Consider the following 25,287-nt stretch of genomic DNA (forward strand, 5'->3'; position numbering starts at 1 on the left):
ACTGAGGCAGATGATATTCAACAGAACAAGAGTTAATTGCACGATTCAGTATATAGAAGAACACGCAAAGATCAACATGAGCATGCAAACATCTTCAGTCAACAAAAATCTATTCCCAGATGTGGTTCTTCTCACGATCATTCTAAAAAGCCCATGAAGAATAATTATGGAAAATAACATCTGTTATTTAACATTCCGTTCATTACACAGGGTGAAATCGCTGAAGAAAAGCTCAGATGGTAGAGGGCATTTGCAACAGTGCAACCTTTATCTTAACCAATATCAGACCTGTGAAGCAGGGTGGGTCTTTATGGCGAGAGGCACAATGGGAGCCAGACCAGGGGATATTCCATAGACCCCCTTACTACACAGACCACCTACATCAAAGCTGAAAGGGAAGCCTCACTTCTACATTTTGACTGACCCTCCCAGGAACCTGAGAGAGGTGGGAAGATTTGGGCTTTGTAGACAGGCAAAAAGGGGATTTCTGGCAATACCGTTTCCTGTAACTTCGCGTCATCCAGCCAGGAGGAAAAACCTCTACAACATGAGACTGGTAACAATACTACGGAGGATCTGAAACAGGAGAGGAAAAAAGCCATGGAAATCTGAAGCACAGAGAAAAACATGGAAAAGGAAAAAAACAAAACAAGAAAAAGCGAAAGCAAGGAAGAGGTAAAAAGAGTTTGCTTCCTCTTACGTTGCTTCCCGGAAGGATGCGAGATAGCTTCAAAAAAAATATATATATATAAAACTTTCTGAAGAATCAAGAAACAATGCAAGGAAGGAAAACTGAACTACTCAGCATGTGGGATCACATTCAAGGAAAATTTGGCAGAGGACTAACCAAGCAAGCTGAACGATTCATCAAATATCTGCCATCTGTGCTTGATGCTTCCAGTTCAACTGGAACAGGTACGGAAGACTCGTCACTAATCACAAGCTGAAGCAAAATACTGGCCAATACTTCCTGAGCACTTTCTGGGAGATGAAATCAAGCAATAAAGATCTTCCAGGCACAAGAAGATGACTTAATAGCTTAATGAAGTCTCACCACAACCACACCACAGCTCAGCAAATTCAAACTGCTTTGTCAGAGGAGACAAACAAAAGAGTTTGCCTGGAGCTTATGCAAAAAAATTGTTAAGACTTTCAACTCTCAAGCCTAAACATAGGCACTCAGTGCTCTTTTAGATGGTTTGGGTTATCTTGTCTGCCTCTCCTGACAGACAGTGCTTTTCTCTACGTCCCACCCCTCATGGGTCAGTCCTAGGCAGCATGGATTGGTTGGTTCCCTTAAGAAGCCTACAGCGGCCGAGATGCCCGCGCTGAGGCCACCAAACTGTTCCTCAGAAAGCAAAGATAAGATTTACAACCCCGATATTCTGAATGTATCAATTGTTTCTGTTCTTGAAATTCTCCCCATGCTCTCTGGTGTCACTCACCATCCAGCGGCAGCTGCAAGGCCAAAGGCAGAGCTGCCATCCCAACCCACCCTATTTGTCCCTGACCACCACAGACCACCACCTCCAGCAGCTGAAAAAGCAGCCGACACGGGGGATTCTTTCCCACCTTCAGAGGTAATTCCTTTCCATCTCCCAGTGCCCCATTTGCCTCTCTTCACACAAACCCCACCCGAGGTGGAACCCAAAGGCTTTGGCTGCCTTTCTTCTTCCCCTCGAGAGACCTGCTGGACTCCAGGAGAAATACCGAGCAGGCTCACGGCTCTTCAGGAAGGCACACACAGCCCGGAGTTTGCCCGCTCGGGTGAGCAGAACTGCCTCCTCTGAACTACTCCCGCTCGGCTCTGTGGGACTCTGCCCCACACCCCACGGGGCACACACTGAGGCACAATGAACAGCTGTCTGTGGCGGTGGTACTGGAATAGCTTCGGCATACAAAGAGGGGACAATTTGAGATCACTTTACAATTTGTTCTCAAGCAAAAATATTTCCTTCTTTGTAAGAACGCCAGCAATAAACGCTCCTCTCCAGGGAATAAACTGGGAAAAGGCGAGGCCTCTATAAAAGTACAGAGACACTCACGCGGCGCCTCAGCCCCCACTGCCCTCAGGCCTCGCAGCTCCCTTCCTCAGCACTGCCTGCATTTCACCATCCCTCAGCTCATAACTTTACCAGCAGCACTCCTCCACCACCGCCTCACTGCAGGGAGGGACCGGTACTGACTTTTCCCGGTTATCCGTCCATCCGGATCTGATTGCAGACTTAGTCCCAGGGCTAAAATGGGCCATAAAAGGAACCGTATCATTACGTGTGCACAGGACCAACGCCACGGATTTACAGCAGAGCCAAAGCTCGCCTGCAGAACTCTTTGGCCTCAAACTCTAAGGAGCACACGAGTTATCCCCCGAACAAACTGTGTTTATTCACACTGTTCTAAAGCACCTACAGCTGCCGGGGGTTAAACAAAACATGAATGTCTGACGACGAAACATCCTCCTCCCGCCCGCCAGCGCCGCCCATCCCGCGGCACCCCCGTTCCTGCCGCTATCCCCCATGCTCCCGCTCCCCATCCGTTCCCCCTCCGTTCCCGCCGCACCCCCGTTCCTGCCGCTATCCCCCATCCTCCCGCTCCCCATCCGTTCCCCCTCCGTTCCCGCCGCATCCCCGTTCCTGCCGCTATCCCCCATCCTCCCGCTCCCCATCCGTTTCCCCCCCCCCGTTCCCGCCGCACCCCCGTTCCTGCCGCTATCCCCCATCCTCCCGCTCCCCATCCGTTCCCCCCCGTTCCCGCCGCTATCCCCCATCCTCCCGCTCCCCATCCGTCCCCCCCCGTTCCCGCGGCTCCGCCGTTCCTGCCGCTATCCCCCATCCTCCCGCTCCCCATCCGTTCCCCCCCGTTCCCGCGGCACCCCCGTTCCTGCCGCTATCCCCCATCCTCCCGCTCCCCATCCGTTCCCCCCCCGTTCCCGCCGCACCCCCGTTCCTGCCGCTATCCCCCATCCTCCCGCTCCCCATCCGTTCCCCCCCCGTTCCCGCCGCACCCCCGTTCCTGCCGCTATCCCCCATCCTCCCGCTCCCCATCCGTTCCCCACCCGTTCCCGCCGCACCCCCGTTCCTGCCGCTATCCCCCATCCTCCCGCTCCCCATCCGTTCACCCCCACGTTCCCAAGGCTCCGCGGTTCCTGCCGCTATCCCCCATCCTCCCCCCCCCGTTCCTGCCGCTATCCCCCATCCTCCCGCTCCCCATCCGTTCACCCCCCGTTCCCGCCGCACCCCCGTTCCTGCCGCTATCCCCCATCCTCCCGCTCCCCATCCGTTCACCCCCCGTTCCCGCGGCTCCGCGGTTCCTGCCGCTATCCCCCATCCTCCCGCTCCCCATCCGTTCCCCCCCCGTCCCGCGGCTCCGCCGCTCCCGCTGCGCGGTGCAGGGTTCCCGCACCCCCCCGCGCCGGGCTCGGCTCTCACCTGGCGCTGGGGAACACCGCAGCTGCCGCGGCACAAGGCAGACCTCCCGCAGAGCGGGGCCGCTCCGCGGGGCCGGGCGGGGGCAGTGCCGGAGCGGGCCCCGCTCTCCCCGCCGGGCTGAGCTCGGGGCCGCCGCTGGCTGCCGCGGGGAGAGGCGCTGCAGCAGCGGGCGCCGCCCGCCCCCCTCCCTCCTCTGCCCGCCGGGCTGCCCGGGCCGCACCCTCCCGAGAGACACGGGGGGGGCGGGAGCCGCCGGCGCCGGCGGGGCTCGGACGGGCCTGCGGGGAAGAACCGGCGAGGGGCCGCGGGGGTGCGCGTGTCGGGTCAGATCCGCGTGGCCTGGGTGCCGTCCGGGGATCGGGTGGCGATCGGAAAGGCCGCCATTCGCTTCTGTAACTTCGGGAAGTTACTCCCCCGTGTCCCGGCCGGAGCCAGAATAAATCCTGCTTTTGATTTTCTCCCTGGGAGCGTCCTTGTTGGCCCCCGGATCGCTGCAGGGAGAAACGAACCCCCCCGGTCCGGTCTGGGCAGAGCGTGTGCTCGGGGGTCCGGGGGGACACCTTCTCAGCTGCCTTTGGCAGTGCGAGGGAAGGGGAGGAACGGTTGTCTTTGTGCCCGTAAACAATGGCCCGTGAGGACGTGTAATGCTGCCCCTAACGACCCTCGCGATGGGCCGTGAGGGGGAAAGATAAAACCCTAATGATTGTTTAAAATGTAGCGGATTGTTCTGCTTCAGTTCAGCCGTGGGGTGGGTTCAATGTAGGCATAGAAAAACGGTGGAAAGAAAAGGGGATTGAAAGTTCCAACCTCCAGGCGAAAATCAGATCAGCTCTTAGGGGAATAAACAGGCTCCTGGCATTTTTGGCTCGGGGGGGTGGGGGAGATCCAAACTGTCTCTCCTGGGTGCCGCCAGCCTGGGGGTGGTGCGGGTTCAGCGGAGGGAGGGGCAGTGCTCCCGGGGGGCGCCGCTCGCCGCCCATCGGCCGCCTGGGCTGACCCTTCTGGAGAGACACGGATGGGCCTCGTCGTTCTGACGGGAGGGGGGCGGATGGGCCTCTTTGTTAACGGCTCCTTCGGGGCTCCTCCGGCATCGCTCGAGCTGCACAAAGGCGCGGATAGGAACTCGGGCTGGTGAGTATTATCCGGTTTGTCGGGATTGGAGGTGAGGGACACCCTCTGGATGCTGGGGGAGAAGGGACGCGAGCGTGTGAGGAGGAGAACTTTTCAGCGCGGTTTCCCTCGGCGCTGGAGGGGCGAAGAGAGTGTGCAGTGGCCGTAAGAGCCTCCCGGGCAAGATGGGGCGGGGATGGGATAAGATGGGCCCCGAGGACGAAGGGAGCCATAGGCTGCCGGCAGGGATTCCCCCGGACAGCCCCTGCGGGGTGTTGAGGTCACGGAACCATAATTCGGCCACTACGGGAGAGGACAAAACTAAAATGATCCGGGATTGTACGGTAGAACGGACGAGGGAGGAAATGAGATCGGACTCCTCGTCTTGGCCAGAATGTGGATCTGTGGAAGATTTGCTCTGTCGGGCTCTGAATGTCAAAGAGCCGTTTAATCGGGAGGAGGGTCGGGTGGGGACCGAAGCGATGAGGCTCCCGCAGAGCCCGGGCTGGGGGCGGCGAGGAGAGGAGAGGAGGCGGCAGTGTTCCCTTGGAGGGAGGTTCCCTCGGGGCGGGGGAAGGAAGGGGGCACAGGATTTGTGGGTGCCCCTTCGACAGGGCCGGAGGGGCGGCGATCGGGGCAATAAGAGCCGTAGCGGAGGGACAGAGTGACTGTCGTAACAGCTGAGCGTTACGCAGGGTACAAAGTGGGACCTGTTTTGTCAGTCAGTGTGAGTGCCTCACTTCAACAGATAGGCAACACATTGCAATTGTTCTATTCAAAGCAGAAAATGTGAAGGCACATTTCTCTTAAACACTTTAGGTAGACCGAGTCAGGTTTTTAAGTTTGTATCCGCCTGCTCAAAAGAGTGCAGTCAGCTAATGGAGAATTCCTTCTCAGCCCTTTATTGTAAGAGAGCAAATCTCTGAGCCCTTCATTCCTTTCTTGTCTCCTTTCTCCTCAGTGGACCACTGCAGGAATGTCCTTCTAAATGTTTTGATCAGGCTCGCTGTTGCCTTGTCCCTGTTCCGTATCCTGAATAATGGGGGGAAAGGATCACTTGATGCATGGGGGGTGCTGGGAAAAAAGGGCTGTATTGCATGCAGAGCTCAGTACCTGCAGTAGCATTGTCGAATGTGCTAACGTGGCCTGAGAGTAGCATTCCATGGGACTTGTGCTGCCATGTATGCATTCTAAAACTTCATACCTTTAATTTGTAGATGTGATTACAGGCTTCAATTGCAACTGCATCGCTGTAGTATCTTTATGCATCTTTTGAGCTGTAATGATTGCATTATGGTGAACGTGAAGGTGGACTCACATTTGCTGAGCTTTGTAGCTAAACCACAATATCTGTGTTTTGAAAGAATTTAACTATTCACGAGCACCTCAGTTTGCTAAAAGAAACCATAGTGAGGGGGTTTTGTGCGTTAAAGGGCATTTCTGTGATGAAGTGGGTTCATCAGCTATTAGGAAAGGACACTACTTGTGCTTGTAAGAATGTAAATATTGTATAACTAATGATTTTGAGGAATATTGTACTTTATCCGTAGCCTATTAAAGCCAGTGAGAGTCTTTGTTTGCCTGTTTCCCTGCCTTTCAGTAGGCCTAGAGGTTAGGTTTTTTGTGGGAGTGAATTAGGTGACATTGGGGGGAAAAAATGATCAGTAAGGAGATATTGCCTGGCTCCTTTTTGCGTTGTCTGTGTGAATGTCGAATATGAATTTCTGCTTTCATTTCAGCACGGTATGGGCATTCCTTCTATTTCAATCGTGTCGCATGAGCTGATCAAACTGTTGTATTGTGCCAAGTGTTCCAACGTAACCGCTGTTTGTATCGGCACTTCTGGTGGAATAGGTATTTTCCCTTTTGATTTCTCTCTTTTCTTCAAACCAAAGCATCTTTGTAGGAGAGTAGAGCATCTCTCTGCAAGTAAGTGGTTGATGGTCAGAACAGTTTCTTGCAGGAAACTGCAGGATTATTTTGCTTCCGTAACTTTGAAAGAAGAGGCAATATCTGCCTCTGGATAAACAAAATGCTGTCGTGTTGGAGATGTGACAACACGAGGAGAAGGAGATTTCTGCCCTGTATGAAAAGTATGAGATAAGAGAAAACATATGGTCCAAAAGGAAGAACTTTGTTCCTTCAGAATTGATTTGTAATGAAGCAGCTCGGCATGCAGAAACAATCTCTTGGTGAATCCAGAGGCAAAATTGCCGCCTTTAGAAGAAGCAGGATTGGGTCAAGATGTGTGCTTTGTCTGTGGAAACAAAGGATTAACTGCATTGTAAAGCCACGTCTGTGTCTTTTTCCTGCAGGTCTGGAGCCAGGCTCAGTGGTTATAACCCGGCAGTGTGGAGGAAACCCCTTCAAACCTCAATTTGAAAAGGTTGTTCTGGGAAAGACCGTACTTCGCAGTACAAACCTGGATGAACAGCTGGCTAAGGAACTGATGCAGTGCGGGAAAGAAATCGGTCGATTCGATACAGTCATTGGAAACACGAGGTGCACTTTGGATTGCAGTGGAGGTGAGGCCAGCCACAGGTTAACAGGAGTGTATTGGTCAGCAGCAAGAGAGGAATATTGGATAGTATTTTAACATGAAAGTTCCAGTTCACTGAAAGCAATATGTTCCCTACTTTGAGTTGTCTTGTCAGCCGTAATGAGCCCATTTTTCATATGCATAAGGTCAAGCATTTTGCTCAGCAGTTTCTTGTGTTGAACTTCTGATTTTGTGGAGGTTTCTCCCCCACAGCTCTAAAAGATCCTCTGGAATGTGTATAGTCTACGATACGCTTCTCCAGTACCTGTCAGTTGTGTATGTTTATCCCAGTTTCTGTGATGCACTGAGGCATCCTGGAGAGTTAGAGGAGTGAGAATGATTTGTGGATGTTTTGGGGTTATTTTGGGGTTTTTTTGGAACTGGTTAAGTATCTAAAGTATCTCTTTTCTAAGAGAAGCGTTAGAACTTGTTTCCCTTGCACCTTTGGAGCAAAGCAGCGATCAGCCAACTGAAGAAGATATTTTGTTGAGTTCCATCAATGCTGCTGTGTAGGAAGGGGAGACTTTTGAGGCTTACTTTGGATAGACACGCAGATGCATTTTGGATCACCCAAGTCTGTTCACAAACATCTTTCAGATCTCGTGGGAACACCTGGTACCACTTCCTATAGCTTCTGCTGGGTAGGGTAGAAAGGGTGCAGTGCTAAGGGGAGCAGTGGTCTTCGTACCAGTGCTCCAGCTTGGTCAGGAGCAGACACTGTCAGTTTGTGTATCTCCTCAGCACATCGGAGCAGCCCGTAGCTCAGAGGTGCCTGTGAGGCGAGTCTGGTTGAGGTGTTCAGCGAGGCTCTGCCCTGGAGCTAGGGTCTCGGTTTCTTTCCTCTTCCCATGGTCTCCTCTCCCCAGTTCCCTCTCTGCCAGGGCCCGGCCCGGCCCCCAGTCCTGTGCAGGACGGGACTGCCCAAGGAGCACGGTGGGAGGCCAGGCCTGCAGCTCTCCCTGCCCTGCTGCCCAACGAGCTGCTTTGGGAGGGCTCTCCAAAGCTCACTGGGGGCTTTTCCCTGGGCAAAGTCCTGGGTTCAGGGCTTTCGTTGCACCTGCTGCCCCTCAGCCCTTCTCCCTGTCTCGCCTCCCTCAGCCAGGTCTGGAGCACCTTCAAAAGAGACAGCCCTGCTTGCCAGGCAGAGACCGTATCCCCATCCCGGGACAGCTGCTGGGACGTCTCATCTTTTACTGCTTTTGCAAGAGCTGGGAGATCAGAGGGGGGGCTTTGGATGCTCTTCATTACCTCTTCAGATTGTTCCAGCAGCCAAACTGTCAGAGGAGCTGGGGTGGGCTGCCTCCCTCCACACACACAGACCTTTCCTCGTGTGCCTGCTTCTCTCGCTGAGTATTGCAAGGGAGTTCTCTGGTGCTTCTGGAAGTCATGCATGAAAGTCTGCCAGATACCAGACCTCCTTGGCCCCACACACCCCCAAGTCCTTCTCCTCAAGGCTGCTCTCCATCACATCGTCCCCCATCGTGTACTGAAAACAGGGATTGCCCCGACCCGGGTTTAGGACCTTGCCCTTGGCCTTGTTGAATGTCATGAGGTTCTCGTAGCCCCACTTCTCCAGCCTGTCCAGGTCCCTCTGGATGACATCCCGTCCTTCCGGTGTGGCAACTGCACCACTCAGCTTGGTGTCCTCACCAAGGGAAAGAGCAAAGCTGATGCACTTGCAGCAGCGCTGGCTGTTGTCCTTCAACATTTGGACTTTATCCTCAGCTGAGTGACTGCTCCCAGGGAGTGGTGTTTGACAGCCTGGAGACCCTCTTTGCAGGCAACATGGTGTCTGCTCTCCTCTGCCTGCTTAAAGCTGTCAGAAAGCAACCTCATATCTATTTTGTGAACCTGTCCCGGGATTATGCTTCTTGGAAAGCCGGGGAGGCAGCGGTGAAAGATGAGAAAGGTGAGGCTCTTCGTCACCTTGCCTCTCAACTATTCTTTCTCAAGCCCTCAAGCTTTCCCATGTGTATTTCTGTTTCCAGCAGAGCTTGCAGGAAATGTTTTTATTAATTCTTCAACCTTCCACATCAGTGCAGGCAGCACTCAGCTGGTGACTGCTTGCAGCTGTAAGGCTGACCTTACTCTCTAGCGTTAGAGCTCGGGCAAGCAATTGTGGCTCATTAATTAGCCACCAGGCAGCTGTCCACAGCATTGGTGCAGGTGAGCCAGGCAAGGACAGGAGCTCGCTGACTGGGGGAAGTTTGGGGGATGATTTGAATTTGGAGCAGGGCTGTGAGCTCCCCACTGTCTCCTGGTAGGATGATGGGCTGGGCTTAATAACTCCGCTTAATAACAACATACGACAAGTTCAACGTGAGAGGAAAAAGAGGTCTGTAAGCCTTGCAGGGGTAAATCCCCAAGACAGTATCCGTGAAGGGTTTCCCTGCTCCGGAGACCTTGGTTGAGCTCAGAGAGGTTACAGAGCAAAGGCCGCAAGTGTCTAGGACAAGTGGCACAAGGACGGCTGGGTCCACCTCCATGGTTCCCAGCAGAGGAAGGATGAGAACCTCTTCCCTCTGTTTTAGTGGCAAGCCCTCTGATGTAGACCCTGGCTGCAGGGAGCTGGGCTCTGTGCTGGCCTTGCCACTGCGCTGCGGAGAGTTTCTAAGTTAGTGGATTGTCATCTGCAGCCCCTTCTTCACCAAACCAGATGGATTGTCGGTAGGCGTGATGTGCAGCGGTGCTGGCTTGGTGTGAGGGAGGTTCAGAGGCCCCCTCTATGCTACTCCATGTGCCTCTCTGGTGCTTACTGCAGTTTCTTTTTTTTTTTTTCCAGTTTGGGGAGCTTTACTTTTAAAAAGGTACCAATTGTGCTATGAGACCAAATGCCTGACACAGAATAACAAAAACATACATATTGGGTGACCATCAAGTGGTCTCTGGGCTTTTCTCTGAGTAATGGCTTTTTCAATTTTGCCCAAAGTTTGTTGTGCCTCACTCTTAAAAGTAGGAGGTGCTGTTAAAGCCACGTCCTCCCTTAAGAAGGTTAAATAATGGACTCAGTTCTGCATTAGTTATACCCAAATAAGGTTGAACTCGATTGATTGATTGTTCCTAGGAGCTTTTGCAGATTGTTTTAACTACTATTTGCAATTTGCCTTGCAGGGGTTCCATTGTGGCATTCAAACTTTTCCACTTTTTCTCAGTACTGCTCCATTTTTAAAGAGCCATGTCCTTGTTCTTGGAGCCATTCTCCAACACCAGAGGAGCACAATATCCCATGAGCAGGCAGTTCAGGATTAATGAGAAGGTTTTCAGCTATCCCTGATGTCTGCCTGTGCTCTGCTTGGTGTTGTGCACTCTGATTTATGGACAGACAGATGGGACAGTTGGGATGGGATCTCCAGGGCCTTGTGCTTTCATGGACATGCTGCCCCAGGGGCACAGCTCAGGGCAGGCCCAGGCAGACACTTGGGAGGTACTTGGGGCTGAAGGACCATGGATGGGTGAACTTAAGCAGACAAAAGGCACCTGAGCTTTGGAGGAGCCGGAGAGGGATGGAGCTCATCTTCCTGTGTGGTGGGTGCCTTGAGGGCCAGAGCCACGACTTTCTGCTGCTTTGAGCTCTACAGGGAGACAGAAGGAGCAATTATTCTGCTGATGGCTTTGTAAACCACTCCTTAGTCTGTAGTATTACTAAAACATTACAATTTGAGATGCCGGGAGGAAGGGGGGGGAACCTGCAGAGGAATCCAGATGACAGTTGCCTTTTCCTGATTCTCACTGCTGGAGAAAGGCTGCCTAAAAAAGTTGTCCTTGTAGCTGCTGGCGTTTCTGCTTTTGACATTGCTCTTTTTTTCTTTACATTGTTTGATGTTGAAGGCACAGTTCTTGTCACCATGGGAGCTCTGGAGAGCTGTGGCATTTGGACCACTCAAGGAATCCAAACGGTTTACAAAGCAAAGGAGGGTTTTTAGCCCCGCTGATGAATGGTTTGGAGTTCCTGTTTTTTGTTTAACACTTGAACTCCAAATTCTTTTCCAGGCCTGAGAGAAGGGACCTTTAGCAGAGATTTAGCATTGGTCTTGGGAATTGATCCTTTTTGTTTCCTTCCCCACGACTTTGAGTTCACCCACGAAATACAGGGCGGTCTCATGACTTTTTTTGAAAGAGATAAGGTAAACTATTTTTAAAACCAAACAAAGAAGGGGGAAGAATCCATGTGCCTGGTTTGCTTTAACTATTCCAACGCACAAGGAGCACCCTCATAGCATGCAACGTCCCCCTGAAAGGGATCCTTGTTCTTAGCCTGCTTGGTAGAGCGTGGTCTCGCAGTGCAGCATCCTGCAGCCAGGACACAGCGCTTTCGGCAATGTATGATAAAGGCAACGGTCTCCTCTGCAGCCTTTTCCCCTCTTGTGGACAGGTACGAGGCACAGCATTGTCCCAGCAACTGTGAGAAGATCAACATCCTCAACATGACAACCTTGGAAGCAGAGGTGCATTTCTGCTTTGAAGACGATCGCAGAATGGACGTGTTCCGTTTAGACCCTCCCAGCATGAGGCTTAAACGAGAATGCTTCTCATTCTTAAAATGAGAAGCAGGTAGGAGAAGATGGGCAGGTAGGGTAGGCACCTGCAGAAAAGCCGTTCCTTCTGCTCACTGAATGCTTTATTGTGTTTCTTTTTGGGGGACCGGGCCAGGAGTTGAGCATTTGGGCGTACCCCACTTCGACTGGGCTCAAGGAAGACAACCTCATCTGCTGTATTGAGGACAACCCAGACCCAGTGGTCTTCCGCCTGTGCTGCCAGGGAGAGCAGGTGAAGCTGGAGGTCAGCCCCAAGAAGGTGCAGTTCAAAGGCTGCTTCTGCACAGGTCAGTCATCCTGCGGCCGCTCTGATGGACACCAGTGCTGTCAGTCAGGTCCCCTTCAGCTTCTCTTGCTGGCTGTGTGGCCACGCAAATCGGAGGCTGGACTAACGTCCCTCCTCCTTCCAGCAGTTCTCAGGCTCTTGCTCACGGTTCTTTGCTGGCTCGGAGATCCCATGACAGCCACAAGCTTTGTAGCCCGAGCACTGCTGTGCGATGGGCATCCTGATGCATTTGTGACTTGTGTGCTGGTTCAGCGAGCCGTCCCGTTGCTCCTCCTTATCCGCCTTCTGTCAGATACGCTTTTAGCCCAGGCCTCACCTCTGAGACTTGTGACAGAGAGGAGACACTCAGCTGGGGTTTCAGAGGCGTGGGAAGGACTGCTCCGAGTTGCAGGGCTGGCGTGATTGTCGAGCAGGCGTTATTGTGTGTCTTCCTGTCTCTGCAGGACGGACAGCAAGACGGTGGTCCTGCACAACCCTACCCCGCTGCCCATGGCCTGGCGGATCCGTGGGCTGGAAGGCCTTGGGGAGGGCTTCTCAGTGTCGCAGGATGCAGGCATCATTGGTCCCTGCTCAGAGTTTGGCATGCGTTTGTGTTTCGAGGCCACAAAGGTTGACAGCATTAAGAAGACATTCCAAATAGAGGTGAGAAGGACTCGGGGGTGGGCAACCCCGTTCCTTTAGGGATGGAGACTGTGCTTGAAAGGCAGCCGGCAAAGAGGGCAAAAGGATGAGCCTTCATGAGAGGCCTTTGTACCTGCATTGCCTCCCCAGGCCCTTAGCAGCATGGGACTCTCACTGCAGGATACCATCAGCCTGTGAGAGAAACAGGTTAGGAATCCACAAATGCTCGCCACGGAGGGGAGGCCATGGTGCAAGCAGCCGGCAGAGACAAGGACCCGTGTGTTGTCTACCAAAAGGGTTTAGGAGAACGGTCTAAGCACTGTTTGTTTCCTGCTGCCTCAGGTTTCAGATGCAGAAAAACTCCTGGGCATCGTTCAGGTTGAAAGTTGTCCAAGTCTTTGCGGAGGCCTATGACATTGGTCTGGACATCAACGTTTCTGCAGGTCAGTGGATGCCCCCAGAACAAAGGAATCCAGGTGCCTTGCACTGCCTTGGCAGAGGGACAGCCAAAGCACATGGGATGGGATGGGATGGGATGGGATGGGATGGGATGGGACGGGACGGGACGGGACGGGACGGGACGGGACGGGATGGGATGGGATGGGACGGGACGGGACGGGAGAGCACGCAGGCATGGCACGGGTACATAGCGCACATATTCTGCAGGCTGCCAGGAGTGAAGCACTGTCAGGGCACAAAGGCAGCCCCGAGTCTTGGACCTTCAAACTTGGAAGTATGTAACTCTGTGCAGACCGATATGGGGGCTTTGAAATGGCAGTGATGTGAACAAGCAGCCGGTGACACCTGAAGGCTTGTCACAGCTTGTAAAGGCGATGGGTCTGTGCTTGGAAGCCGGGAGATGGAAGCTGAGCTCCTTAGCTGCAAAACCCTTCAGATATTCTCTGAGAAAGAGACAGGGTCAGCTCATTTCTCTTCATGAGGCTCTTTAAAGGAGGGAATGAAGAAATGCGCTGTCAAGGGTAGCTTGCAACATTTGTGAGTGTCTGCTCTCAGTGTCAAGATCTGGGATTCCCCGAGCACAGCTGCACTCTTACTCTTTCATGCTTTTATGGTCCCTGAAAAGTCCTGGCAGTGCTGGTGGCACTGGTACTTTGAGCTGCAGGTGTCTTTGTTTCTTCCCTTTCTCCCCAGTTTCAAGCTGGAAGCCGCAGATCCCTGTCGCTGTTGAGACACGACTCGGTGATGTGGCAGCAAGTTTCTCTATTGGAGTTACATGGCTGGCGGGCGCAGGCTTGGTCTTACACGCGCCTCTTATACCCTTGATTAACACACGCGTCTCCGCATGATTGGATTAGCTTATACATAAACAATCTGTGAATGGATGGTACTACTTTCTTGCACGGTCCTATATTGTCTGCCCACTTCCCGTCCCATGATCTCCTTCCGGGTGCAGTAAGCAGGGGTCCCCAGCCCGCTGTGGACCCCCACATCAGAAGGCCGTCACCAGTTTTCCAGTTTGCTGAACTGGAAATAGTAATGCTTTGTTGACACCACATCTGCAAGGAAAGCAGTCCGGCTGGCTGGTAGCGAGTGGAGAGTTGCGAGTGGTCCCAGAGGTCTTGGTGTGGGAGCCGAGGTCAAGACTGCAGCAAAGGCCTGCTGTCTGACTGGGGTACCCGAGTTGCCTCAGTGTCTTCTCCGTCAAAACGAGTCTCAGAAGAGGATTTGACTTTTCTCCTGTGAATTGTGAGGGTCCGAGAGAAGCTTCCCGCAGAGCCTGGCAAGGCTGTTGAAGCAGGCTTCTGGGACGCTCTTTGAGCAGGCTGCTGCTTTTCACTGTGGGAAATATGTAGGCAGGAACCTGTCAATCACTCTACAGTTTTCCTCTGGGATTTCCAGATCTCATTGTCACCACCACAATAAATACCCAGGAAATGTCTGGCACCTTTCTGCGACGCGCTTACCAGCTACTGAGTGATGCAGCAGGTGGTGAATCTTGCTCGCCGGGCATTTGAAGAGTTTCTGAACTGCAGTAGTCGAGTGTTTCAGTCCTGCTTTGCCATAAAGAAATAGAAAGTGTTACAAAATTTTACTTCAAACTGCACAAAACCAGTATTGCATGTGTGGAGAGCAGGAGTGGATGAGGTTTGCTTTGCTGTGCTGACTTGCTTGGCTCGCCAGGGGCAGCAGTTCCCAGTACCTCATGCTGCTGTCGGTGTGACTCACGCAGGATCAAATGCACGTTTCAGAGATTCAGAGATCACGTTTTAAACTCTTTCAGGGTGCAAGCAGGTCACTAAACTAGAAACCAGCCCCAGGGACTGGTTAAAAATCAGGCAGCAGCCCAAGGGCTTACCTCCTGAGGGTCCTATATCTTCTCCTGGAGCATCTAGAGCTGGGCTCTTCCAGCCTGGAGTCGGGGACTAGCGTGGAGGCAACCTGGAAAACCCGGGATAACAGTGGGAAACATTGTACTGAAACAGAAATCTCTCCCCAGGCCGTGAAGCCAGGCTGCCCCTCCACATCAAAGTGGAGGGCATAGGGCCCCCACTCTGCTTCAGCTTCGAGCAGCTGGACATTGGGAATGTTTTTGCTGGATCAGCCCACAGCTATGAGGTGAGCAGTAGGGGTTCACAGGAATTGGAGTGGATCCTGATGGCTTCTGGGCAGCTGTGAGCCTTGTGGACCTGCGGGATTTCTGGCAACTGAGGCAGTTGTGGGCAGGGAATAGTGACGTAACAGTCAAATTGGGGGTGGGGGGGTGTCACAGAATGTGGATGCTTTTTGATGGGGTCTAAAATGTGCGTGTGTTGTTCATGGGGCCCTAAATCCTGCCTTTGGGCAACCTCCCTTTGAGGTCAGCTGGGAGGCTTCATGCAAAAATAACCCAACAGCACAAAAAGCCACTTCAGCCTTGGAACATCTCTGTCTCCAAAGAGAGCAAATCATTTCTGGAAAGAAGCAAGGAAACGGTCTACATATTTGCAAATTCGCCCCTCCTCCCCCCACTGTCAAGACTTCTGCAAAAAACAAGATAGAGCAGTGAAAAGAGGTAGAAAATGAGGTGATACCTCATGCCAAATGCTTTCAAAAGATGGACCGTGGCAGGAAAGGACACATTAAGTTGTTTTCTAACCAAAACATTGTGCTCTCTGCATTTTTAATGCTGATACTTTATTGATTCTCTCTGTATCAGTTTATCAATTTACCTGAGAAAATGTGAATAAGTAGGTGATGCTGTTAGTGCCACACTAAGCAGCAGGGCTGGAGCTAAACCTCAGCTCAGCGCAGGATCCCTGAGTGTGATTTGTAACTAAGGTGTAAATCAGATGAGAGGAGAGAGCCGTTCTCAAGCCACCACTGCAGGGTTGGAGTAGAGGAATATTTTCAACAGCAGCTGCAAGAGTAAAAAGAATGGACACCTCTCTGCTTCCATCTCAGTTTTTCTGACAGGTTTCGCAAGGACAAAAATGAGGGAGCAGGAGTCCATTGCAGAGAGATCAGCCCGCGGCCCTGGCAGGGCTTCCCCCTGAAGCAATCAGTGACATTAGGGCTCTGTTCTGGGTGGGTTTCTTGGTGACAGCATGCAGGCAGATGTGGGCGCTCCTTCCCCGACATGAAAAGAAGTGCATCTTGGCAAACGCTGCGGGGTTGTGTCACTCGTTCAAGGCAGCTGATCTACCGAGTGTGCAAGAAAATAGGCTTATTTCTGAATTTGCAGTTTATTCTGAGAATGGTAAATTCGTTTGTGGTGGCTGTATATAAGGAAGCGAAATTCTTTGGAGTAGATGGAGCAGCTCTGCACCTCCTGCTCCTCCTTTCCTGACATCTCTGTCTTAACAAGGGCTGAGAAACTGTCACATTGAAGTGAAAATAACAAAAGCCCCGACTAATGTGCTGTAGCAGAGCTGGAGAGCATTGCTGAGGTTGGTTCTAGTGCAGCCCCGAGGTGTCTGCTGCAGGCAGTGAACTCGTCGGCTGCAGTGGCAGCTGAACGTGTTCTGCCTTTGGCAGGACCAGGCTCACCTGGAGCAGAAGCTGGTGTGGATGAGTCACACGCGAGGCTGCCGTAGGCCTTCAGGGCTCTTAGCGGCACGGCTGCATCGACGGGGGGATGCTGTGCTGCTCCTCTGCACTGCACGTCGAAGCAGACTGCTCTGTGTCAGCGGGGTAAACCCAGAGTGATTCAGTTCATGTGGAGTTATCACTGCTTTGCATGAAAAAAAAGCAAAGGCAGAACTTGTCCTGTTTGTATTTTCTTTGACTTCACCCAAGCAGCAGCACACAGCGTCTTCTGCCATTGGCAGATATTGAGTATTTAAACACAAATCAACCTTCTGTAAAAGGGAAGATTTCTTAATGTATTTCTGTTTCGTGTTCTTACTGCTACAGGTGATCCTGTTTAACAAAGGAGCCATCGATGCTCCCTTCAGCTCGATACCTCCAAGTACAGCTCTGGGCTCCTGCTTCACCTTTCTCCCCTGGAAGGGCATTATTTCATCAGATGGGCTCCAGGTCATCAAGACCTCCTTCAGTTCCACCATCCTGGGGACATTCACAGAAGAATTCAGGTTCAGGGTGAATGGATCCTCTGAGCCTGTGCCTTTGGCTATCAGGTGAGGAGGGATATAGGATCTCTTTGGGCACATTTGTAGCCGCCTCTGGGTAATCATCTCCCACCTACCTCATTTTGTGATGCAGCAGAGGGAAAAAAAAGGTGTTGTCTAAAGTCTTAGTGTGGGGTTGCTAGGATCGAGATGAAGACAAAGAGCCAAGGCTTTTTAACCTTGACTCCAGTTTGAATCCTGCAATTCCAGCAGCAAATGAAGTGCGGTTCTCTACAAGGGGAAGTGACTGTGCCTCTGATGCTCTCAATACCCGGCGCAGCTCTAAAAGCCTTGGGTCCTTGTGGGAAGCAGCTCTGCCTTCATGGTTGGTGGCTCTGTAATTTTCCAGGATGCCGTGTGCACGGAATTTGGCAGCAGTGGGTTCTTGCTGTGACCCTTTGCTACCACTGTGTGAGAAGCCCAGGGCTTTAAGTGATTTCCATGATGGAAAAGAGTTTGCCTGAAGGCTGCAGGGGAAAGTTGTGGGATTGCCTGCCGCCCAGCCTGGGCTCCCAGGACCTGGAGTGATTCCTTCCTACAGGGAGCTCTTTGCCCGTGGGCCCTGGCAGACAGTGTGATGGTATCAGCTCTGGGCAGCGATGGTCAGAGACGTCCCACCTGAACACACAGCGAGGCCAGCAGGGCCTGGGAGGTGGCTGAAGGCTGGGGCAGCCTGGGGCGAGTCTGCAGCCGGAAGCAGTGTTTTTAAAATCATCTGTGAATAATCCATACACAATGCGCGGCAGCAGCAGCCTGAGCTTCATCTCTGGTGCTAATGTGTTGGGAGAAGCTGTCCTCCCAGCGCCTGCGCAGGGAGAGCTCCGGTGCCTCCTTTCTGCAGGCAGAAAAGCGCTGGTGCGGGAGTTGGGAAGCCCAGCAGCAAATGCTGTCCCGAGGACTTGGGCATCGTGCCATGGGCTGGTGCCACTGCAAAGATAACCCTCCCCAAGCAAAAGGGAGGAGGGGGCAAGAAAAACTGATGATCGGAGAGGCAAAGCTCCCTTCTCGGGATCCCAGCAGCCTGCAAGCTTGTCCCAGCCAGTCTTAAGCGTGGGCTGGGGGATAACGTGGTGTTGGCAGGAAAGCTGATGCTGAGTGCCCTGGAGCTGTGGGGCTGCCTGTGCGTCCTCAGCATCCGGGCTGCTGGGCTGCTGCTGTTGGGAGGCGCTAGATCAAAACAGTAAAGGAATGAAGGGAATCCATGGTTGATATTACCAACAGCTAAGGGAAATGGATAAAAGAACAGCGTGGTTAATACTTTGCAAGAGAGGAGTGGTGAGAGGGGCAGTTGACCTCAGTAGAGAGACAATTATGTTGGCTTTGTGTTTGGAGGGCAAAGGCTGCTATTTTTGGAGATCAGGAAGGAACATTTCACAATCAAATAATTTGATCTCCTCTGTCCCTGCCCCAAAATTGGTCACAGGATGTTATTGCGTAAGCAGCTCTCTTCTTGTAGGAGGGCGGCTTTTGCTTGTAAAGATGTGCTGATGACAGGTGAAACAGAGTTTTTCCTGGATAGTGCCACTGCCTCTGCCCCGCGATGGCCTTGCTCCTGAGGAAGGAAAGAACTGGCAGCGGGACAGTGGTCTTTTCATTTCCCCATTACCAAATGAAGTTGTCCTTTTTTCCCTATCAGTGCCCTGGCTCCCAGTGCCCACCACGTCCTCCCCTTCCCTGTGGCCACTCTCTACGCTGTTGTGTCAGCACAACCCGTTCTGTCTCGTGAGTGCAGAGCGTATGTCTCAGTGAAAGGGGATTGGTGTTACTTTGTTGAATTTCACCCTCAGCCGTGTGCTCCCCTATTCCTGGATGGTGGCTCCTATGCAGCGGGTCGGATGGTGCCCCAGCATCCCCGTCTGCTCCCATACAACTGTCCCTTGGCAGTAATTCCCATTGCAGTCCACTCCTCTTTGAGGTGTCAGCTGCCTCCTTGATTTCAAAGATCTTTTATCTCTCGTTCTGCAGCCCCACAGCTCCAGGTATTTGTTTTCAAACTCCTTGGGGATACCCACCTACGAGGACAAGCTCAGCCTCCCTCTTTGGGAAGCTTTGAGCACCTCGAGGGAGCCAAACTCCCAGTTCTTTTGGATGGAGGCGAGCTGGCTGGTGGGACCCTGGGCTGCAAAGGAAGGAACGAGGATGAGAGTTCATGTGGTTCCTCTCCCACCTCCCTGCTCTGCGAGGACCCTGATCTCCCTTCATAAATGCATTATTTACTGCTATTGTAAACTACTGTTGCTGCCAAAACCACCTCCTCTCCCCCCCTTTTCTTGCCGGCTGTACTGTTATAGGCTGTGGTGCCCAGAGCTCTGGGTTGTCTCCTTGCCTGAGCCTTCTGGCAGTCGTTGAGGTGTAACTTGCTCAGAGACGCAGTGCCTGCAGCCGAAATGGCAGCCATTGGCTGGCAAGGCTCATCCTGGGCAGTGTCCCAGAGTGATTCCCTGTTGTGGTTGGTTTGGAGGTTGTTTTCTATCCTCTCCTGGGATGTGCTGTAATGGAAAGTGTGTCTGCTGGCTTTGCTCCATCCAAAGTCAGCTGTTGGGGCTTGGGAAGTTCAGTCTGATTGCATGACATCTCTGGAGAGGGAACTTCATCGTTAGCAGAGGTTTGCTGCCTGGCATCCTCAGGAACTGCCTCAGCTCCAAGACTCAGGATTCTTATTAGCGGTGGATTGAAACCCCTGGAAGTCCCTTTTTCTGAGTGCTTTTTGTCTGTGCACTCAGAAGATGCCCAAAGCAGAGGTGATTATTCTTTACTGGGAAACTAAACTGACAAGGCTTGAATGCTTTTTTCTTTGGTGTTTAGAAAGGGGGACACCATGGATGAGCACAAGTCCCTCCTGCAGGATGCTGGGGTCTGTTCACGTGCAGAACAGAGCCAGTGGCAGTCCTGTGAGCAAAACCAGCAGTGCTGTTCACTGTGGTCCTGGATTTTTAACTAAGAGGCAGAGCTGGCAGTGAGTGGCATCAACCATGAAATAAATTAGTGAATGGTGTGCAGCTCCAAGTGCTGATTCCAGTGGATGTTGGTGAGTTTGGGAGCTTGGATTCTGGCTGCTGAATTTAAGAATGGGTGAGAAGGTGTAGTGGGTCCAGAACGCCCGTGTTTGGTTTAACGCGTGTGTTGCTCTTGGGTGTGAGCTGGTGCCTCAGTGCCAAGCTGGTACTTTCCTCCAAGATTCACGTGGCCGCTGTGTAGGACGTTGCTGTTCTTGTTGCGGTCGACGGGATTCTGGGCACTTTCCTGGATTAGCGTTTCAAAATGCTGCATGCCTAATGATTGTGTGGATCCAAATCATCTGAGGAGAAGATGACCTTGTACTCCATGGAAACACTAGTTCCAGCTAAGAAATCCCAAAGCAGGGAACCTGCAGGTAGGAAGGTGGCTGCAGTGAGTCCACTTCTGTGTGGACACCTCTGTGTCCATCACATTACAGATGGGGAAACTGAGGCACAGAGCCATCATTTGTTCAGGGTCCTTCATAGGGCCAGCAGCAACCTGAGGGCAAACCCTGCCTGGCGCAGTGCCCTCAGCCGCATCAGCGGCTCTCAGCTGCCAGCTGCTTTGCCTGGGCTGCCTCCTGTCCGCACGGATGTGATGCTGAGCACAAGGGTGACTGGTTGATTTGAAACTCACCATGGTTCTGAGACCAGGTTTGGTTGATCTGAGTGGTAATGCAAGCTGAAAGCTTTGCACGTCTCTAACCAAGCTAATGCCTGTCTTTGTCCTCACAGGGGCTGTGTCATTGGACCAGCTTTTCCTTTTGATGTACCTTCTCTCCACTTTGGTGACGTCTCGTTTGGTGAGTGCACCCTGGGCTGGGACCTTGAGTGGAGAGGTCTGTGTGTGGCCAATGTGGAGCACTGCAGCATGAGAACACGCGTCACTTGTGTTCCTCCGCAGCGGCCTTTGGGGTGTTAGACCAGGGCTGCTGGTTGCTTAGGCAGCATTCGGCCACCATGAGGTCAAATGGGAGCAAAGGAATAGGAAATGAGTGTGTCCTGGTGTCCCTCGTAGTCTGTCCAGCCCCAGCCTCCTGATCCTTGGCAGCAGAATGACTGTGAAAGTCCACGTCCCAGAAGGGCCCAGGGTATGGGACTGCAGGAGAAGGGAATTTGCGCTACATAGGAGGCTGTAGCTGCTCTGGGTGAATGTTCCTGATGCCACAGTTTCCCACCTGACCTTTAGCGTGTGATATCACGTAGCACTACAAGGGCACCTTGTTATCTCCAACCAGCGAATATGCCCAAACGTTGGATCTTCATCAGGCACTGATGGTCTTGGAGATGTGGGCTCCATCCCTGATGAAAGGCCAGCTCTGCTGACAGAGCCCATGGCTGAGCAACCAGAGCTTCTCCATTGAAATGCAGACTCTGGTTTTGCATCTCGGTCTCAGAAAAGGTTTTCTACTGAGATGTTCTCCAGTTTAAGTGCAAAATCACTTGTGGATTGATTGAAGGGCCGTTGTCATTCTGTGCTCAGGGTGCCTCTGTTCACAGACCTTCTAACAAAACTCACTGCGTTTCGGAGCCACTTCCTCCCCTCCCTACATCCTCACACTGGCACTTCTTTGTTTCCTTTTGAGAAAATGAAACAGTAAGAAATGCACCGGGCAGAAATATGGTTGTGTAATAGGAGACTGGCGCTACTAAATCCGATTTCATTGACAAGGTCTTTGCAGCTGAAGGCAGCTGTTGGCTGTGCTGATAACTGCTGTCCGTGTCCGGAGACTTGGGTCCCGTTCGGGGCTGTGAGGTCTGGGTTTGTCCTTTTTGTGTCCCCCGCCTCCCTGCTGGCGTCACTGTCGATGGCTCAGATGAGCTCCGTGCTGTGTGTGCAGCTGGTTTCCCTCCCCGCTGCGTTCCAGTGGCACTTGGTCAGCAGCCGTGGGAGAGGACTCCTTCTCGCAGAGCTGCCAGCCAGGCCAGATGGCCGCTCCAGAGCAGGCTGTGGCCGCTGTCCTGTCTCTGCAGAGCGGCCCGGCCGGGTCTGGCTGTGTCACGTGCAGAATGGAAAGCTGATACCTTTGCGGGCAATAACCAAAGCCAGTGTGCAGCGTGGATGCCGTGTCCCCATTTGGTAGGTCAGGTGAGGCACAGCTCTTGCAAATTCCTAAGCCAGCACCAGGCTTGCCTCCTGTGGAGCGACCTGCAAGTTGTCCCATGCTCAGCCTGGTTGACCCAAACCAGAGATGCCCTAACACACCCAACAGTGTGGTCGGGTAGGCAGCCCAGCATTGCAAGCCTGCCTCATTCCCTGGGGCTCAGGGAGGGAGCTGAGCATGGCCTCCGGCTGGAGAGAGAGCCCTGGGGATGGGGGAAGTGAGGCTGCGTCTTCCCCCACCACAGCTCTGCTGGAAGGCTTCGACATCTGGGAGAGCACCAGCTTCATAGAGGAGCACATTGACCGGCAGGTGAGTGACACAGGCTCAGCTGCGCCGTCCTGCTGCGGCGCTCACTGCAGGACTGTGGGACTCTCTGCAGGGTTGCAAGGCTCACTGTGGGGCCTCACTGTGGGGGCTCACTGCAGGGCTCACTGCGAGGCTACAGGGGCTCACTGCGAGGTTGCAGGGCTCACTCTGGGGCTCATTGCAGGGCTCACTGCGGGGCTGCATCTCTCACTGTGGGCTGCATGGCTCACCTCAGGGGCTCGCTGCAGGGGCTCACTGCCTGCTCCCATACAGGTGTCCCCCATCGAGAGCTTGCGCCTGATGTGCCTCCTCTCCATCACGGAGAACGGTGAGGTGTCTGTCTGCTCTGGGCAGGGAAGGTTGGATCGGGGGCCCTCCAGACTGGGTGCAGAGCTCACCCTGCTGCTCCCCACAGGTCTCATCCCCAAAGATTACCGGTCCCTGAAAACCCAATACCTGCAGGTGAGTGTCCAGGGCTCGCAGCAGAGCAAGCGTTGTGTCAGACTTGGCACAAGGTGCTGGGAAACAGCATTCCCCAGGGATGCTTGGGCTGTCTCCACAGGACAGCCCCTGCCTCCACATCTCCCCAGGAGCCCTGAGCCCTGCCTGCCGCTGCCCTTTGCCTGCGGGGTTGCCCTAAGCAGCCTCCCCCGTGGAGATAACACCCTCCCGCTTTTCTACACCCACAGCCAGGGCTCTGTGCTGATCCACCTGTCCCCTTCCCCAGAGCTATGGGCCTGAGCACTTGTTGACCTTCCACAAGCTCAAGCGCATCGGGCTGCTGACCGAGCAGTCGGCCGCAGAGACGCTGACCGCTGTGGAGAGCAGAGCCAGCAAGCTGGTGACAGACCGTGCTGCCGCTGAGAGCCAGCCCTCTGCCCCTTGGGGAGCTGGGAGCACAGCCCTGCCCTGCTGGGAGCTGCTGCTCCAGAGCCGGATGGAAGCACGCAGCAAAAGTGGACACTGCGGGCACAGAGCTACGAGCAGGGCAGAGCTTTGGCCCATAGGAGCAGCAGGGCTGGCAGGGCTGCTGCTGGTTCTCTTCTGGAGCCCGGAACTCTGTGCGTCCCTCTGCCCAGCTGTGACTAATCCTGAGGCTCTGAGCTGTTTCTTCTCCTCTTGTTTTCCAGGAAAGATCACAGATGCATTTAATTCTTTGGCCAGAAAGAGCAATTTTCCAGCTAGAAGCAAGAAGCTGGGGTTGGTATGTCCTTGTGGAGCTGCTGCCTTGCCCACGTGCCCGCTGGTGCCAGAGCAGCTCTGGTCACTCTGTGCAGGCTGGGCACCCTCAGAGACACCCACGGCACAGGGCCAGAGCTGCTGTGGCAGTGGGGTGGCAGAGGGAGACGAGGGAGCAGAGGGGTTCAAGAATGGCAGAGAGGTTCCAGAATGGTAAAGGGCTTTGGGAATGCCAAAGGGGTTCAGGGGTGGCAGAGGGGTTTGGGAATGGCAAGGCGGTTCAGGGGTGGAAGAAAGATTCCAGAATGCCAGAGGGGCTCAGGAATTGCAGAGGGGTTTGGGGGTGCCAGAGGGAGTCAGGGGTGGCAGGAAGGTTCAGGAATGCTTGAGGGATTCTGGGATGCCAGAGGGGTTTGCGGGTGGCACAGGGGTTTGGGGATGGCAGCCAGGTTCCAGGGATGATAGTTAGCCTTAAAGATAGCCCTGCCATGGACAGGGACACCTACCACGAGAGTCCCACAGCTCTGCCCCACGGTGCTGTGGGGCTGAGTCCCACAGCTCTGCCTGATGGTTCTGCCTCATGGTGTTGTGGGGCTGTGTCCTGTGGCTCTCCCCCAGGGTTCAAGTTCATCTTCCTGACCACGGCCATCACCAACAGCGCCCGGATGATGGAGGCCATGATCGAGGCCAAGGCCTGAGGCTGCCAATAAACAGCTCCCCTGTACCGCTCTGGCTCCGGCTCCAGCTCTGCCTTAGGGGTCATAGAATCCTGGAATGGTGTAGGTAGGAAGGGACCTCAAAGCCCATCAGGGTTCGGCAAGCCCCATCCAGCCTGGCCTAGAGCACCTCCAACACGATTTATTTGAAGATGATGGCTTAAATGGCCTTCATGGCACAGAAATGCTCCTATTGTTCAAGCGGTTGCCCTTTGCTCTTCCATCAGTCTCTTTTTAAGGCAAATGGCTTCAGTTTAGCGAAAACAATCGTGCTTTGAGGAACACGGCGACCTGTGTCACCCGTTAAATGAGATGAAAGGTGGAAAGATGGAACGGCTTGGGTTGGAAGGGACCTTTAAGGCCATCCAGTGCCACCCCCTGCCCTGGGCAGGGACACTGGATGCTCTTGCTCCAAGCCCCATCCAACCTGGCCTTGAACACCTCCGGGGATGGGGCAGCCATGGCCCCCCTGGGCAACCTGGGCCAGGGCCTCCCCGCCCTCACGGTGAAGAATTTCTCCCTAATGTCTGATGTAAATCTTCCCCGTTCACTTTCAAGCCGTTCTGGGCCAATGGAGAGGGGGGGTCCCCGGGTGACCCCTCCCACCCCGCGGCGAAGGAGGAGGGACATCCCGCGGTGCCCCCTCCACCCCGCGCGCACGGCGCATGCGCAGCGCGGCCCGGGCGGGGGGGAGGGGGGGCCGAGCCCTTGGTCATTCTGGCGTGCGATTGGCCGGGCGGGGCGCTAGGGGGCGCTGCCATTGGCCCGCGCGGCGGTTGAGGCGGGGCCAGCGGTGAGGCGGCCGCAGTCGGCGGACAGTCGGCGTCGGCGGTGGGCGGTTTGGATCGCAGCGGCGAGCGCGGAGTGTGGCGGAGCCATGCGGAGGAGGTGCGGG

General features: G+C 53.8%; 1 protein-coding gene across 1 annotated transcript; it reads left to right on the forward strand.

Moving 5' to 3' along the window:
• Positions 1-4,430: 4,430 nt before the first annotated feature.
• On the forward strand, positions 4,431-24,374 carry LOC128850851 (uncharacterized). The gene is made up of 14 exons (XM_054055865.1): positions 4,431-4,559; positions 6,278-6,392; positions 6,854-7,063; positions 8,176-9,825; positions 12,342-12,540; positions 12,862-12,962; positions 14,978-15,096; positions 16,873-17,096; positions 20,822-20,889; positions 22,436-22,500; positions 22,771-22,825; positions 22,913-22,959; positions 23,225-23,558; positions 24,295-24,374. The coding sequence occupies exons 6-14, from the start codon at positions 12,869-12,871 to the stop codon at positions 24,372-24,374; spliced, it is 1,086 nt and encodes a 361-aa protein (XP_053911840.1). The 5' UTR covers positions 4,431-4,559; positions 6,278-6,392; positions 6,854-7,063; positions 8,176-9,825; positions 12,342-12,540; positions 12,862-12,868.
• The last annotated feature ends 913 nt before the right edge of the window (positions 24,375-25,287 follow it).

Source organism: Cuculus canorus, unplaced genomic scaffold (assembly GCF_017976375.1).
Source record: "Cuculus canorus isolate bCucCan1 unplaced genomic scaffold, bCucCan1.pri subtelo1, whole genome shotgun sequence".
In the NCBI taxonomy this organism is placed as follows: Eukaryota; Metazoa; Chordata; class Aves; order Cuculiformes; family Cuculidae; genus Cuculus; species Cuculus canorus.

What these genes read in the sequence shown, in the direction of transcription:
- LOC128850851 (XM_054055865.1), top strand. Translation starts at nt 12,869, where the DNA reads ATGCAGAAAAACTCCTGGGCATCGTTCAGGTTGAAAGTTGTCCAAGTC. An exon ending in GGACATCAACGTTTCTGCAG is followed by an intron (nt 12,963 to 14,977) that starts GTCAGTGGATGC and finishes ATCTCTCCCCAG; the next exon opens with GCCGTGAAGCCAGGCTGCCC. An exon ending in CTTCTGGAGCCCGGAACTCT is followed by an intron (nt 23,559 to 24,294) that starts GTGCGTCCCTCT and finishes GCTCTCCCCCAG; the next exon opens with GGTTCAAGTTCATCTTCCTG.